Genomic DNA, 14,772 nt, shown 5'->3' on the forward strand with positions numbered 1-14,772 from the left:
ATGAAGCTAATGTGCTAAACACAGTAATTATCATTTAACTATTCATTAAATCAATATCAACATCCTGCTGTGACCCTGGTATTCTACCTGTATGATTTGGCCAGTCGATTAGAAGGAGACTGTTTGCTGGGGGAGGAGGAGGAGGGCAGGCGCTGAGTGGTAGAATAGCCTGGTGAGTCGGAGGCTGATCCCAGGCGCTGAAGTTTACTGGGGGAACCAGATCCTGATCCTCCTCCTCCAGACAGAGGGGAACTGACACGCTGAGCGGGTAAGGTGGAGCTGGAGTAATAGATACCTGGAGAACAAGGAGAGGAGGCTCAACATACTCAGGAGGTAAATTAAGGAGCAAGGTTGGTGCGGGAAAGACATCAATAACGTGGAATACTATATATGTGTTATTCAGGAGCATAAGTCTGACATTTTAAGGCAGAATGAAGACAGGAAAAAGTGATATATGGGGAATTTTGATGAAATAGAAAGACCAATGTAAGTTTTAAACAGCAACTATTATTACAGTCCTTGAGCATACCTCTGTGAATCAATATTTAATACTCTACTTAAAATTCTTAAACAGGGGCACAAACTATAGTGTTGGTTTATGAGGAGTTTTGACCTCATTTCTGGCCAAGTGTTTCAGTGTGTGGCAACTACAAGGCCTGACAAGAGAAACAAAAAAGAACTCTGGATGAGGTTGTTTCCGGGATTCCTTTGGGGGAGCAGGTGAGATACCAAACCTGGTTTAAGACAGTCTTAGGGGCCCCTAAGGCTTCTGGGCAGAGGGATGTCTGGACTACACTTCTTAGTAGAGGAAAACAATTGGGAGGATCATATTAATGTGCAGCAGTTTTCCAGTTTAAAAATGTAAGTCATATGTTTTAAAAGTATGTTGTCCTAAAGAGAATTTAAATCCAATTAAATTACATTTTCTAGAAAAAATATAAGAAAAATACAAGGTGGTTATATAACCCAGTATCATATAAGAACAGTATCACTACACCTCAAACTGAAAAGGCTTAAGAGAATTGAGGCTATAAATTTTTCAGTGGCCATATAACATGTGAAAAACTGATAGATACTGCATGCTTGAAAACATGTTACCACTTATTAGCTTTTTATTCCAACTATCCCGCACGTCTGTCAGTGCCTCTGAATGTCATCTCTGCATATCCACAGTGCTTCATGCTCCGTCACATTAACTTGTTTTGAAACAGCTCCATGAGGAGTAACAGAGATGGATAGGGGAGGTGAAATCTTACCTGACCCTGCTCCAGTTTGTGATGGTTGCTGCTGGGCTGCGCGGTTGGATGTCACCTGAGGGTGAGTTGGGGGAGCGCAGGGAGAGGGAGTGAGGGGAGAGGAGCCATGACGAGGAAGATGAATAGAGGGAGAGAGAGTAGTGGAGGAGGAAAAGGTTGGGAGGAGAGAAAAGCAGAATCACAGCTTAATATATGGTTAAAAAGGAAGAAGAAGGTTATAAAGATTTGTGGCCCTCAAAAAACTTAAATGAGCTCAGCCAAACCTTAAAGGAGTCCCCAGTGGACCCAGAGGAGCCAGTAATGAAATCCCAGAAGGAGCCAGAGACTCACAGAAGAAGACTATAAAGTCAGAGTACCCTTGATGACTTTTATAATTTCACATAAAGTTATGTTGCAACAACTACTCAAAATAGATTACTAATGTATTAAGGTATTACTTTGTGTCAACTTTTTTATATGATTGAGAAAAGTTTGTATAACTTCATCAGTTCATGAAAGATGGACTTAGTGTGGTTCAAGTAATGAAATCATCCAATAAAATCTGCATCTGCGGTCTTATCAAACTAATGGCAAAGCAATCAAGTTGAATTAACATGTCTGATCCTTCACACTGCTACCTACAGCTCTGACTGCAATTAATTCTTTTCAGACTTTAAGCGGAGTGGAAGTGTGAGGCAAAGTTGGAGCAAGAGGTGCCTTCTGTAACACATCACATTCTGGTTGATCCTAATACATTCTCCTGGGTCTCCAGAGACAGTAGGAGGGAGCATATGCCAGAGCTTCACTGAGCCACATATAGCCCTATGCTTACGGCTGTAAAGGTGATTCAAAAGCACTTTTACAAGGCTGACATGGCTGCAGTTTTACAAGGTCACATTATGCAAGCACACAAGCACTGAGTCACCTTTGAGCGCTGGTGTCAGTGTATGTAGAGCTATTAGTGAGAAAGTCAAAGAATCTGAAATCTCATACCTATTTTTAATAGTACCAAGTTTATATTTGCAACTTATTTCAAAAACAAAGTAAGACTAAAAAGTTTGGAATATCAACACTGCTGAGTGTTTGTCACTGTGTTTGTTTGTAGGTCATCTGTCTGTCAGACTCTGTGAGATGTTATTCTAAGGCATAGACACACTTGACTAAGTATACACTTATGCAAGCACCCAAGTGAAAACAACTGCAAACATTTCATCATCTAATAACCAGTGTCTGAAAACATGCAAACAAGCACCCACACAAACACAGTCTGGAGTTATGTTAGAAGGCTGCGATGGTACAGAATGGTTTTCAGGTGTGACTATTTGCAGCATTATGATTGTTAAAAAAATGGTAGAGGAATGCCTGCCAGCTCAATAAACCCTCTTGGCAACACAGAAGGACAAAATCACCCCTTACGCTCTTAATGACCATGTCTGGTTTGTACTCTGACTTTCTATGAGGCTTAGAGTGTCTCCTGTTGACAACAGGCTTTTGGTTTCAGTACTTTATTTAAATAAAATGATTTATCTCTGGCAGAAGGGATTGGCTGTCTTTCACCAAAAAAATGCTTAATTTATTGAAGCAAATAGCTGGAGCAGTGGGGACAAGAAGACACAGGAAGAGGAGATAATGGAAACTACTAGGAACAGGTACAATGTGCTCTCTGCTAATGTCTGTATATTTTGTAGACACGGTGTTCTTTACTCAGTACCATCACTGGACTGAGTTTAAAGTACAGATACAAGCTTAAGTTGCTAGATCGGACCCAAACTCAACACAGAGGAGATAAATCTTGAAGGATGTAGTAACTTAACCTGGCTCAGCTACTGCTGGGTGGAATTTTATCCCTAAGCCCCAAATCTCTGATAAGACAGATGCTGGTTGAGTTATTGCTACAGTAAAAAGAAAAAAAAATGGCTGAAATGGTACATGAATGAAGCCATAAGTTGCTAAATCACTAGGAGGCAGATGGGCTTGTGGGAAAATGTAACACTGCAAGACCGCCACACCACAGGTTCAGGTTTGTGGCACACTTGAGTCTGTTGTTATGTTTGGGCAACATTAACACTTCAGTTTACCCCAAATAAAAAAACAAAAAACAAAAAACAAAACATTGACACCTTGTGTAAATATTTTTATGGTTTTATGGAGATGATAAGGTTAGATAAAACAGTACTTTGTTGATGGGGTGGGGGAGGGGGGTTTGGTTTTTGCAGCATCACAGACAAGATAATGCAGAAGAATATAACCTAAGATCATAGCAGGGAAAAAAGAGAGTACAAACATAATCTGGAACCAAATTTTAATTGAAAACTATAATAAGGCACAATACCAAATGTTCAAAATGAGAAAAGAAAAACAAACTGTATTACGAAAAACATCTGCTCATTTTAAATTAAAAAAAATTGTTGGGACAGGGAGAAAGAAACACTGAAAAAAGTTGTTTAGTGTTTAAAAACAAAAAGAAAACACACCTGGAGGAATATCTTCCTACTTAAAAAGGAAATAGCAACAGGTGAGAAACATTAGTAAGGGGCATTTGAGAGGGCTGGGTGTCTAAGAAATAAACGTGGAAAAGAAAAAAGGCAGCACATACTATGAAAAGACAGGGAATCTGGCGCAATCTATATACAAATGAGACAAGACAGAAAGTTGATACTAGATGGGCTGAACTCTGTAGGTGAAATCACGCATGGGTTTGAAATCACTACATAAAACTATTGTCTGCCAACATCATACACTATGGACTCTGTGCAGATGCAGGTCAAAACTGTTCCATGTGGAGAGGAAACCAGACGTAAACATTATCCCCCTCTTGATACTGCCTATTAAAGATGAACCAAAGCAAAGTGGAAGACTATCATGTAGACAGAATAATCAAAATGTGATGATCTTTGTGGAAAACGCTAATTCTCCTCAAAGGAGGACACTCGTATCAGTTTCCAGTTCAAAAGCTAGCATACTATATAAGCAGCATCACTGCCCTCAGCATGGGTAGCTTACTCACCTGAAAGTAACATTCATATATCCTGATTCTGGATGCTGCTAGTTCAAGCCATTTTTCAGTGAAGGTTGCATTTTTAGTGAGGTGATTAGAAGAAATCAAATGTTAGCGGCAAACATTTCCCAAAAACTATCTCTGCTGTTGCAAATTAATTGTACATAAAATCAACTTCTAGGAGACAGGACTGTCAGTGTTCTGGCAGACTTAAATACATTTGACAGTGCTACCTTAATGCTACCCTACTGCTGAGAGATATAGGTGAAATGAATAAGCTTTCAAAGTTAAATCAAGATGACGTGACTCCCCTCGAGTTCTCTCAATTAAATGAACAGACTGTTCTAGGAATTACAAGGCAGATACTGTCACCATTAAAAACTGTTATTAACCGGATTCATACTGTTATGATGTAAAGGTATGCAAATTGAGTGCATAAATCATTATTGCACTATAATTGTTTGTGATCACTTCTTTTATATGAAATCACAGCTAACCTAGTTTTCTGTAATAAGTAATAAAAAGAAATGAAAAGTCTGGAGCAAGGCATGCATAATAGTTCAAGTAAATAGTGCCATTTCATCCGTTTGAGTTAACATGGACTCTGTATTTTTATAGATTTGAAAATAAAAAGTGTCTATGGTCCTTTACTCAGAACAATGTGTGCCATAAAAATCCCCAATATAAGTCCCCTGAGTTAGTTTAGTAGGTTACTGAGCCAAGTGAGAATCTTAGACTGATGAGATGCAGGACACACAACAGAGCTAAGTTATTAATGGATAGGATTACTTCATAGTGTTTAACTCTGCAGATGTGCTACATAATCAAGGTGCATAGTAAGAAGTGAATAAAGAGGAGAAGAGATGAATTAAAGGCACAGAGGCATTCTAGATAGATGATGCGCAAAGTAAATAACTATAAGTGATCAATATAGATGAATTGCTGGCTGGCTATGTTAATGCTATAAGTCTGCACAGTGTGTGATAAAAAGCACTTTCTCAGCCCCCTCCCTTGTCATGTTGCAGTGCTGCTTCTTTCCTTCTCCAGAAAAAACACTGGGATGTTTGAGGTGCCATGTATCCATGCATTATTAAAGCAGGGCCTCTCAGGGTTATAAATACCCTACAGAGGAGCAGCAACATGCTGGACCTCTCACTCCCTCACACACGATTCCTGAAACAGGCACTTGAGCAACTTAACAAATTCATTGGTGCACATAAAAAGGTTTTAGGGGTACATTATAAACACCCCCATGTGCTCATGCCTGCGAGCGCTTCAACTAAAAAAACCTGCACGTGCTGCACATGCATGCAAGCTGCACCTGCTCGCCTATCTAGCAGCACTGGCTTGCGTAGAGCTGTTCATGAGCAACAAGCCCTGCTGACAACACTGGCCCCATTACACTGACAAGCCAAAAACATCAGAGAGGAGGTTGCACGCACACACACAAAGACACATACTCACAAACATACACACACTCATGCTCACATAGAGAGATGGTGAGCAGAGAGGACAGGGAGAGAAGGAAGGGAGGAGGGAAAAGAGGGCAGGAACTGCAATACTAGTGAAGAAGAGGATGAGAATTATTATACAGACAGTATAAAACTCTTGTCTGTCCATTTATGTGCCAACCTATCGCTTTTCCATCCGTTTGTCCTTGCCCCCTGCATTTCTTATTTATTAAGCGGAGGAATGGGAGCTTTCTTTAATACCAGCTCTGAAATGAGTTTCGTTGAGACTATAGGAAGGGAAATGAATGGATGTGTTTGCAAAGACAGATCTCAGACCTCCTTCACCTTTCTTCTCTCCAAAGACACAAGAAAAACAAACACACACCAAATGAGAAGGTAGCACTGCACACAGAAACACCAATACAAATCACACGTATACTAAAAATGTGAGCAGGAGCATCTAAAGCCACCTTAAAGATAGTTTTCATCCTTGTTAAACACTCATCTCGGTTATAATTACTGACCTGAAATATTTGCTCTCTTTCTCTTCACCACTATCTATCACAAATGAAACCTTTCCCCACAGAAAGCAGCAATATCTCTTAATGAAGCAGTGCAGCTGCTGGCTGATTTAGCAGATGTGTGGGTGTTTATTTGAAAGTGCATCTGTGTGTACGCTTGTGTGTATGGAGTACTTGCATTACCACTGGAATTAAAGGATGTGAAAATTGAAAATAATTGGCTCCTGCTTGCTGAAAAGTAATTTGGTGGATTCCTCCCTTCATCAGCGTACCGCTGAGATTAATATCTGAGTTTGTGTCTACCTTCTTTTTTTTAAGCCCTAAAATCAAGAGACGCAGAGATTTCTCTGTGTGTCTTTAATCAGTTGCTTGTTTTGGTCAATAAGCACCGGATTAGCTTGGTGGGTATCAGTCAACCCTGCCACTCACATGATGATGATTGAATAGAAATAGCAAAGGATATCAGTCAATGGGCTAAACTGAGGCTGTATTTGACATAATATTTACTTTTGAATTGATAAACCAGACTCATCTAGCCTCTTATAAAGTCAGAGCAGGGAAAGAGTTGCATGAAGACGGGGATTTGATCTTCACAGTGCATCTAAAAAAGGAGTAGGGGAAAAAGAGGGCGATGCTCACTGAGTCTCAGATGGTAAAACGAAGGAGTAGAGAATCCAAAAACCACAAAATTCAGAATATCTGTTACTCTGTGCTTACTCTGCTTAGCTTACACACCCTTGTTAAGCATTAAAATATGATGCAGTCGCATGTAGAAACTGTGGAGCACACTTTTTAGGTCAGTTACCCCCAGAGTTTAACACCAGCTACGTTCAAACATTCTTTAAAGTTTTTAAAGAACCAACACTTAAAGTTTAACTAATTACTGGCCTTTAAGCTGTGTCCAGTGGTCTTCATTATCCCCATCGACACCAGTATCCTAATTAACATCAGTAAGAACAGTTTCCTACCTGGTTGTAGCTGTGTACCGCTCCTCCAACCTGCCCGCTGCGCTGAGGAGTTGCTGCGGAGATGCTGTCGCTAAGGGCGAGGGTCTGGTTGCTATGGTAGCTGGCAGAGTACTGGAGCGAAGCCTCAGGGGTGGAGTTGAGCTGCAAGGAACTCTGGGAAAGAAGAGCCGGTCCTACCGATAGAAGAGACACGATTGGTGAGAGGTTAGTGTGGGGAGGTGGGGGCTGAGTCAAGTTTTCATGTGTGTTTGTTCCTGTATGCAAGTGTGTGTGTGCGTGTGTGTGTGTGAGACAGAGTGAGGGGTGAGAGAGATTAAGAGTGAGAAAGAGAGAGAGGGAGTGTGAGGGGGAAAGATTGAGAGGCGAAGAGTGAAATGGGGAAGAGGGAGAGGGAGCAGCAATTTAGAGCAGATAGTGCAGCAGTGCAGCACTCCGTGAGTTGGAGATGGCATACATAATTTATTAGCAGAGGGAAGAGAAACAGAGGAACAGAGAGAATGGGAGGAGGAGGAGCAGGGAGATAGAGGGTGGGAGGAGGAGGGCTGAGAAGAAGAAAGTTGTAATAGATAGAGCACCTAATAACAGGATTTGTTACCTCCCCAAACATGTTCATTTTTACCTCGTTCTGTCGGCTAAAAGGAAAACTTCCCCTGACCCCCACACAAGAACAACATTGTCTTTGTATGGATATTTGAACTACTTTCATTATTGTTCCTGTGGCTGTTCAGTAAACTGAAGGGGAATTTACATCTGTCTTCCTATGCTCAGAAAGCTTCAGCGACCTTAAATCATCATCTGTAAACTATAATCTCCACAAAAGCATGGACTTTAAAAACATAGACATAGACTCAGTGATGTCAGCCTTTAAAAAGCATCTCCAATTAACTCCAAGGAAGTCCAGATAAAGGTGGTGCAGAGGGTGTTGCCTCACCACCTGGAGAACAGCAACAAATTGCCCACCTGTTCTCAGAGCTTGAATATGATCAAATCAGATGAGTTGTAAAAAATGTTTTGTCCTTGTACTTTAAGTTTTTGTAAAAGGCTATGAACATGCTATTCTCTACAAACATCTGGACTGAAAGAATAATATGCGTTAACTCGATTGATAAAGATCTGAAATTAACACTTTATGTTTTATGTTGTGATCACTGTACTTTTTCAGCCCAATGACGTTAAGCCACTGCAGCATTGTCTTACTGGAGAAAAATGAATAAATAAATAAATAAATAAATAAATCTCAAGTTGAAAAGTCAAATGTAATATGCACTTTGTGTTGAATGGTATAAAAGCATCAGCAAAGTACCTTAAGCTTGTGTTGCCACATTTGGCTAAACATGCAGGCACAGCTCACCGTTAAAGCTAACAGAGCCTGTGTTGGCATGTATGACTTAGTTATATTTTCAAATCAAAATACTGGTAAGATTTATTTAACATTATTAATATGGACAAGAAGACTGTTTGAAATGCAAATTAAAGGAGCTTTAAGCATGGGATTGATATGATGTTAATAATGATTAACGATGAATTGTGCAATTATCCAAAAAAAAAACAAAAAAAACTTAACACTCAGCATCCAAACAAACTGCAGGCTGTGAGTATGTCTGGAGCAACACATGCAGACATTGCACCCACAACTCTCACTTTGGAGCCAGGATTATTCCCACAGCTCAAAGTATACACTCAAATTATGATCCCTTCTCTCTGATGCCCACGTGTCACACTAATATACAGTTCACTATGATCCAGATCCTTTCATATGGTCTTTCTTCTGAACAGTGATTACAGTGAATGGCAACTGTTTTAAACCACTCAATAGTCTGAGACATTCTTCTAAGCAGAACTATAGATTATCTGTAAAGTGCATTTATGTGTGGTTCATTTTTATTGGAGAGCAGTTAGGTCTGTGACCTGTTCACTCAGCTATGTATGAATATTTCATTAAGTTGCTATTCTTACTCTTGCTCCTTTTCAAGCATATAACCCATGTAGTTACAGCTGCATGGTGAAAACTAAAACCAGGAGGCCTTTATGCTGATTTTCCTAATTTTCCCAATTTTAGAATATGAAATTTTATAAATGCCTTACATGTCAATGATAACCGTCAAACCGAGAGCACACTGAGAATTTACTTTCTTTTTCACTCTAAAATAACAGACCTCTTATTATTCCTTTCCCAATTCTATGTGGTTGACTTCTATATGCCTCTGTTTCTCACTCTCTTTCTCTGTCCTCCCCCAGAATCCCTGACTCCCTGTGAGTCTATGCGCTGTGAACCAGGATCAACTCCTCTGCTTCTTGCCTTCACAAAAGACTTGTCTTTTCTCATCTCGATTCATCCCTTACTTTTTATGAATTATTAAACAGCACTTTGTGTTACGCAGACTGAGTGGGAGCTCCCAAACTCGTCATCACTCAGCCTCGGCATTTGGAACATTGTGTGTTGTGTGGAAAAAAGACTGCATATGTTTGTTTCAGTGTTTAAACATGTCATTTTATGTGTATTTGAGACCCAGTTATTGAATGGTGGATAAAATAGTGGGTCAGGTGATGGGAATACATTTGTGTTTTAAAGAGTTCATGCATGTCATGAAGTGTGTAAGTACATAGAAATTCTAAATGTTAGAGAGGGTCGGTTGTGTGAGAGGATGAGTAATATGGTAAAATGAAAATATTGTAACTGGTAAGGCCTGTGAATCCTTAATGGGTCTATTATTGGCCATGGTCATGTATTTTCTCAGTAACACATACTCAAAGGTTTATAAACCCTACCTACAGCACAGTAATAGCTTTTAGAGGCAAACCATTGCATACTAACTTTTTTACAGTCAGTTCGTGTCTCTCTGAATACTTATTTGCAGAGGCCTTTGTGTGGCTCTGTTGTGACACCTTACCAGCCACAGTATCAGCTAAAAGCAAAAAGCCTCCCTGTTTTGTGCCACCTTTCACTGAAGACAGCAACATGTCACCATTCAATGTATTTATCGCTAAGCTAGTTGCCGCACCACCATTCAGAGGGAAATACACTAACAGAGAAAACTGTGTGGAATTTATCTGCACTCACACATTGTGTGGATTTTGGTGGAAGCCCATTTGCAAAACAGAGAAAAATCAGCTGTGTATGGAGAAACAACAATAAGAATGTTCACAATGAAAGTTGCATCTTTCTGGACGAATAAAGAAGGAGTGATAGGAAAGAAGGCACCTCCTTTAAACAAGATAAGGATTTAATTATCTGACATTTCCCTCCGTTGTTGTGCATGTCCTCAAACATGCAACCCATTTTCTGGGAGAGAAGATGATTTCAGGGTAAAATATGAGAACAGGTAGTTATTTTTGGAGTATTTTGGAGTGGAGTTAAGACACCACACAGTGGCTGTTGCATATTTTGAAGGCTGTTTTCTAACTTGACTCAACTCGACTTAATTTAAATGCCATCTTTTGTGCTGCTCAGAGGGATTTGCAAGGGACAAAGAGACACAAAAAGGAGAAATTAAGAAAGAAGATGAAAACAAGAAAGAAGATGATGGTCATAAAAATACTTACAAAATAAAATTCATACAGTTAAGTCACTCAGACAATAAAGGCAGATGGTGACAAAGAAAAAAAACAGGAAAAAGGAGTGGAATATGAAAAAAAGAAACTGTTCTTTGAACAATGATTATAACAGCCACAAAATAACAAATAATGAAAGAATGAGTGCAACGTTTTGAGACTGAGAGAGTCACAGAATTCTGTGTTGCACCAGCTTGTAAAACAAAACAAATTGAAAACCTCTCAGGGTAAAGCAGCTTTTCCATATGTTTATCTTACCTGATATTCTTTATACAACTCAGTACAGTTGTGGGGCTCTCTCCCCTGATGTCTATTCTCCACTATTTGTGTCAAAACTGCAGCAACACTTGTAGTTGCTGTAAAAACAACTTAATTACCTGAGCTTTGACCCTTTTAGACCTTTCTTACTCCTCAGTGCACAAGGCAAGTAGAGGAATTCTCATTCTCCCTCCGTCTGTGCACTGTTCAAATATTGTCACAGAGATTCCAGAGACTAGCAAAAGGTAAAACATGTGGTCTAGTATTTGAGTTAACTTTTTATTTAGACATGTGCTGAGCAACATGAACAATTCAGGTTCTTAAAATGAGATCCATTACAACAATATCAACAAAAAGGTCAGCAGACGATAACTGAAATAGGAATGCAGTGATCCAAAACCGATGACCTGAAAGAAAATGCCAAGCACTTTGAGCAAGACGCTCATCCCAAGCCAATTTTTCAATCTTTCTGTGTGTTTGTTTCTCAGAAAACAAAACTTGCACTGGAAAGATGCTTCATATGTAAGGGTTTTTAAAGAACAGGAAGAAGAAGTGGTCTTACATGCCTCATCTGACCAGCTGTTATCTGCTTCTTCCCACATCACAGGAGTAATCACATTTTAATGAGCCTATTGAAAAAGCCTTCTAAGTCAGTTGTTTTTGGAAAGTAAGAATGCTGCACGACAGCTGTAATCTTACCAGGCCACAAAATGAACATGTTGTAATGTTTGTTTTTAACCTGCCTACTGCATCACAGTATATCATTAACCTTATACTGTATTTACACCAACTCTGTTCTTAATCAGGAAAACAATCCTCCCACAACTCTGCAGGTACAATCAATATCTGAGAACAAGTCAGTATTAGCATAGGGAATTGTTGCACCAGATAACTAATGGCCTGGGGGACTAATATGAATGAATTTTCTCCTTCAATATCAGGAAAACAAAAATAATTACCCAACAGCACACAACCGTAATCCCGCTGTATTAAAGCAACCACAGGTCTAGTTTTTAATAAGATTGCCTGAGTATTCTTTCCCCCTCAGTCACTCCTTTCTGAAACACAAACAGGTTTATTTGCTCAGCTGAAGAGCCTGATGGAGTTAAGCAGACCTTGATTTAAACCGTTCATGTGTTGACAGAGTATTAAAAACAGCTCATATCCGGTCCAGAAATGAAATCCTCCAAGAACAAAAGTGAATAAAACTCTAAATTACAAATGGGGAGAATGAAAATTGCTTTCTACCTTTATGCTCTTCAGCTACATTTATTCGTTTTTTTTTTTTTTTTGTTTACTTGTTGTTGTTGTTGTTGTGTTTGTTTGTTTTTTGTTTTTTGTTTTTTCATTTTGCCAAGGGAGCAAGAGTCATAATTCTGCTTTAGTGTCAGTCAGATCTACTGACTGTATGTAGATATGGATGGTTCAATTTGTGGACTGAGCTGTAAATAGCACTGTTATATTTTCTCTTTAAAAAATCAAATACCTTTTTTCAGCCAAACTAAATCACCATGAATAGATCTGACTGAGATTTTTTAATTTTCAGTTTGATTCATTTCTAACCTTTTGAAACAGAGGAGGTAGGCTTTATATGTTACCTACTGTACAGCCAGTCCTAAGAAAGAGCTTTGTATCTTTACTTTTGGGGCACTATGGTCTGAACAGTAGTATCAAATTCATTGAATAACTGTTACTTTGTGTAATTTAGGGATGGGTACCTTTCACATTTGAATCGATACGGTACTGATGCCCGGTACCTGGCAATTTGTATCGGTACTCAACGTTACCAATTTTTGGAACTTTTTGTGTTTATGTGGCAAAAAATATCAATTCGTTTAATAATAAAATGTAATTTTTTTCTAATTAAACATATTTATTCTTTAGTATATCACCGCGTAATGCTGTGTGCATGTCCAGCATGAAAAATCATCTACTCTTCCGTTCCCCCCTAGTCACAAGGATGTGTTTAGTTACCTTAACATGGTACCTTTTAATTGTATGTGATACACGGTACACAGTACTTTTGACAGAATTCAGTTGGTACCTATAAAGTACCTAATTTGGTACCCATCCCTAGTGTTATTAGACTGTATCCACCTTAACATGCTCACACACAAATAGATACCCCCCCACACACATACACACATACACACATACACACAGTTACTAAGAAGCTCCACTTACGTTCCCCGCTGTCAAGTATCCCTGACTCTTGTAGAGAGCGAATGCAGGAATCCACCAACTCCAATCCTGTAGTCAATTCATCCTCGATATCCTTTTGTCCATCGGCTGTGAAGGAGAACAGAGTGTGAGCAACATAGAAAGGCAAAAGAGGGAAGTAGAGAGTTAAGAGGGAGCCAAAAGCATCTATCTCAGCTATAACCTCAAGTCCCAAATTTTACAGTCCTTTAATTCCTACATATTTCTACTGGGTTATGACCTGTAGACGTTTTGATTATCATAAAGTGGAATAAAGTTGCACTGTTTCAATTGGAAGTTACATTTGACAAAAAGGTGAAGGTTGTGTAATGCTGCATGCATACAGTCACAATCAGGGATTCTGTAAATGTGCATACAACAAATGAGTGAAAAAGACAGACAAATAGTGAATGCTTGTGCCCTTTACTCATGCAGACTGACACTGACTGTCAAACCAACTAAGGCCTTCATTCTGATGCCTCTGAGTGTGTGTCTGTGCATCTGTGCATGTTTGCAATCATCTTGTAATACATCAGGTGTGGGTGGGTGGGAGGATGGGTGCTCTCTCCATATATTATGAGGCTGGTTTGAATTCCAAATGTTCCTTGACACACAATTTTCCTAGAATGCCAATCACACATGAGGCAGAGCAGGCCTGGTTGGTGTTGGGGGTGATAAATCTCATCCTTCAACTTGAGATATGTGGCATATGTTAAAGTCTGATGATTTTGGTCAGCGTGAGTGAGATTAGAATGTAAAAGGACTGAAAAACAAAACTTAAAGATGAGTTTTTCTTTTTAATGCATGGCTGAGCTGTGTATGTGTGTTGGAGATTATTCATGAGCTTTACCTTGAGCGTTCCAGCGGAATTGCTCATCTGTTGAACTGCAAAAGAAAGGTTCAGTCAATAACAGGAGTATTAGAAACAACAAAAACAATAAAAAAACACAGGACAGCTGCAGAACAGTTTCACAAGCCATTTCAACTTAATGTGCCATTTTACTCAACTTTAGGGGGGAAAACAAACATCATAATTACAGAAAGTTAAAAAAAAGTCACTCCTAAATGTCATTTCGGTTGTTAGACAGCCCAGGAAGATGATTTTAAAATAACATTTTACAAAATGAGGCTCTGTGCTGTAAAGTAAGTTATTCAGCAGTAGTATTGTTGACACCTTCACAACTGAATCGACCAGTACACATTCACACACATGAATATACACAAAAATCTTCTTTGTATTCTCTTCCTGATGGTCAATTGATCTGTGATTGATGGGAGGGTTGCACCGAGAGAAAAAGACAAAGTGACGCAGAAGGAAACAGACAGGCAGACACAGAAAGTAAGAGACGGGTATTGAGCCGCCTGCTGTGTGATCAATGCAGACACAGACAGACTAACTGATACATATAGACTCTTTCATCCGACTTCATCTACACCATTACACAGGCTGTCTGAGCTGCTTGGCTGGTGTCTGTGTCCGACCCATTAAGAGTCTTTGGCATTCAGCGTACTCAAATTTCTGATCTCATGGTGTCAGTCAGTGAGTCTGTGCACTTTAAGCTTCAGCAATTGTGTATTGAGTGCTCATAC

General features: G+C 39.3%; 1 protein-coding gene across 3 annotated transcripts in view; it reads right to left on the bottom strand.

The window, feature by feature from the left end:
* ctnnd2a (catenin (cadherin-associated protein), delta 2a) overlaps positions 1-14,772 on the bottom strand; it is a 338,809-nt gene that overhangs the window by 176,035 nt on the left and 148,002 nt on the right. For all 3 annotated transcript variants that reach the window (XM_074693201.1, XM_074693199.1, XM_074693200.1), the window contains 5 exons: positions 14,033-14,067; positions 13,168-13,272; positions 7,174-7,346; positions 1,257-1,311; positions 88-295 (listed from right to left, as the gene is read on the bottom strand). In XM_074693201.1, coding sequence (XP_074549302.1) covers positions 88-295; positions 1,257-1,311; positions 7,174-7,346; positions 13,168-13,272; positions 14,033-14,067 — 576 coding nt within the window. The remainder of the gene's footprint in view (positions 1-87; positions 296-1,256; positions 1,312-7,173; positions 7,347-13,167; positions 13,273-14,032; positions 14,068-14,772) is intronic.

Source organism: Halichoeres trimaculatus, unplaced genomic scaffold (genome assembly GCF_033239565.1).
Source record: "Halichoeres trimaculatus isolate MK-OKI-2021-1 unplaced genomic scaffold, fHalTri1.1 fHalTri1_scaffold_18, whole genome shotgun sequence".
In the NCBI taxonomy this organism is placed as follows: domain Eukaryota; kingdom Metazoa; phylum Chordata; class Actinopteri; order Labriformes; family Labridae; genus Halichoeres; species Halichoeres trimaculatus.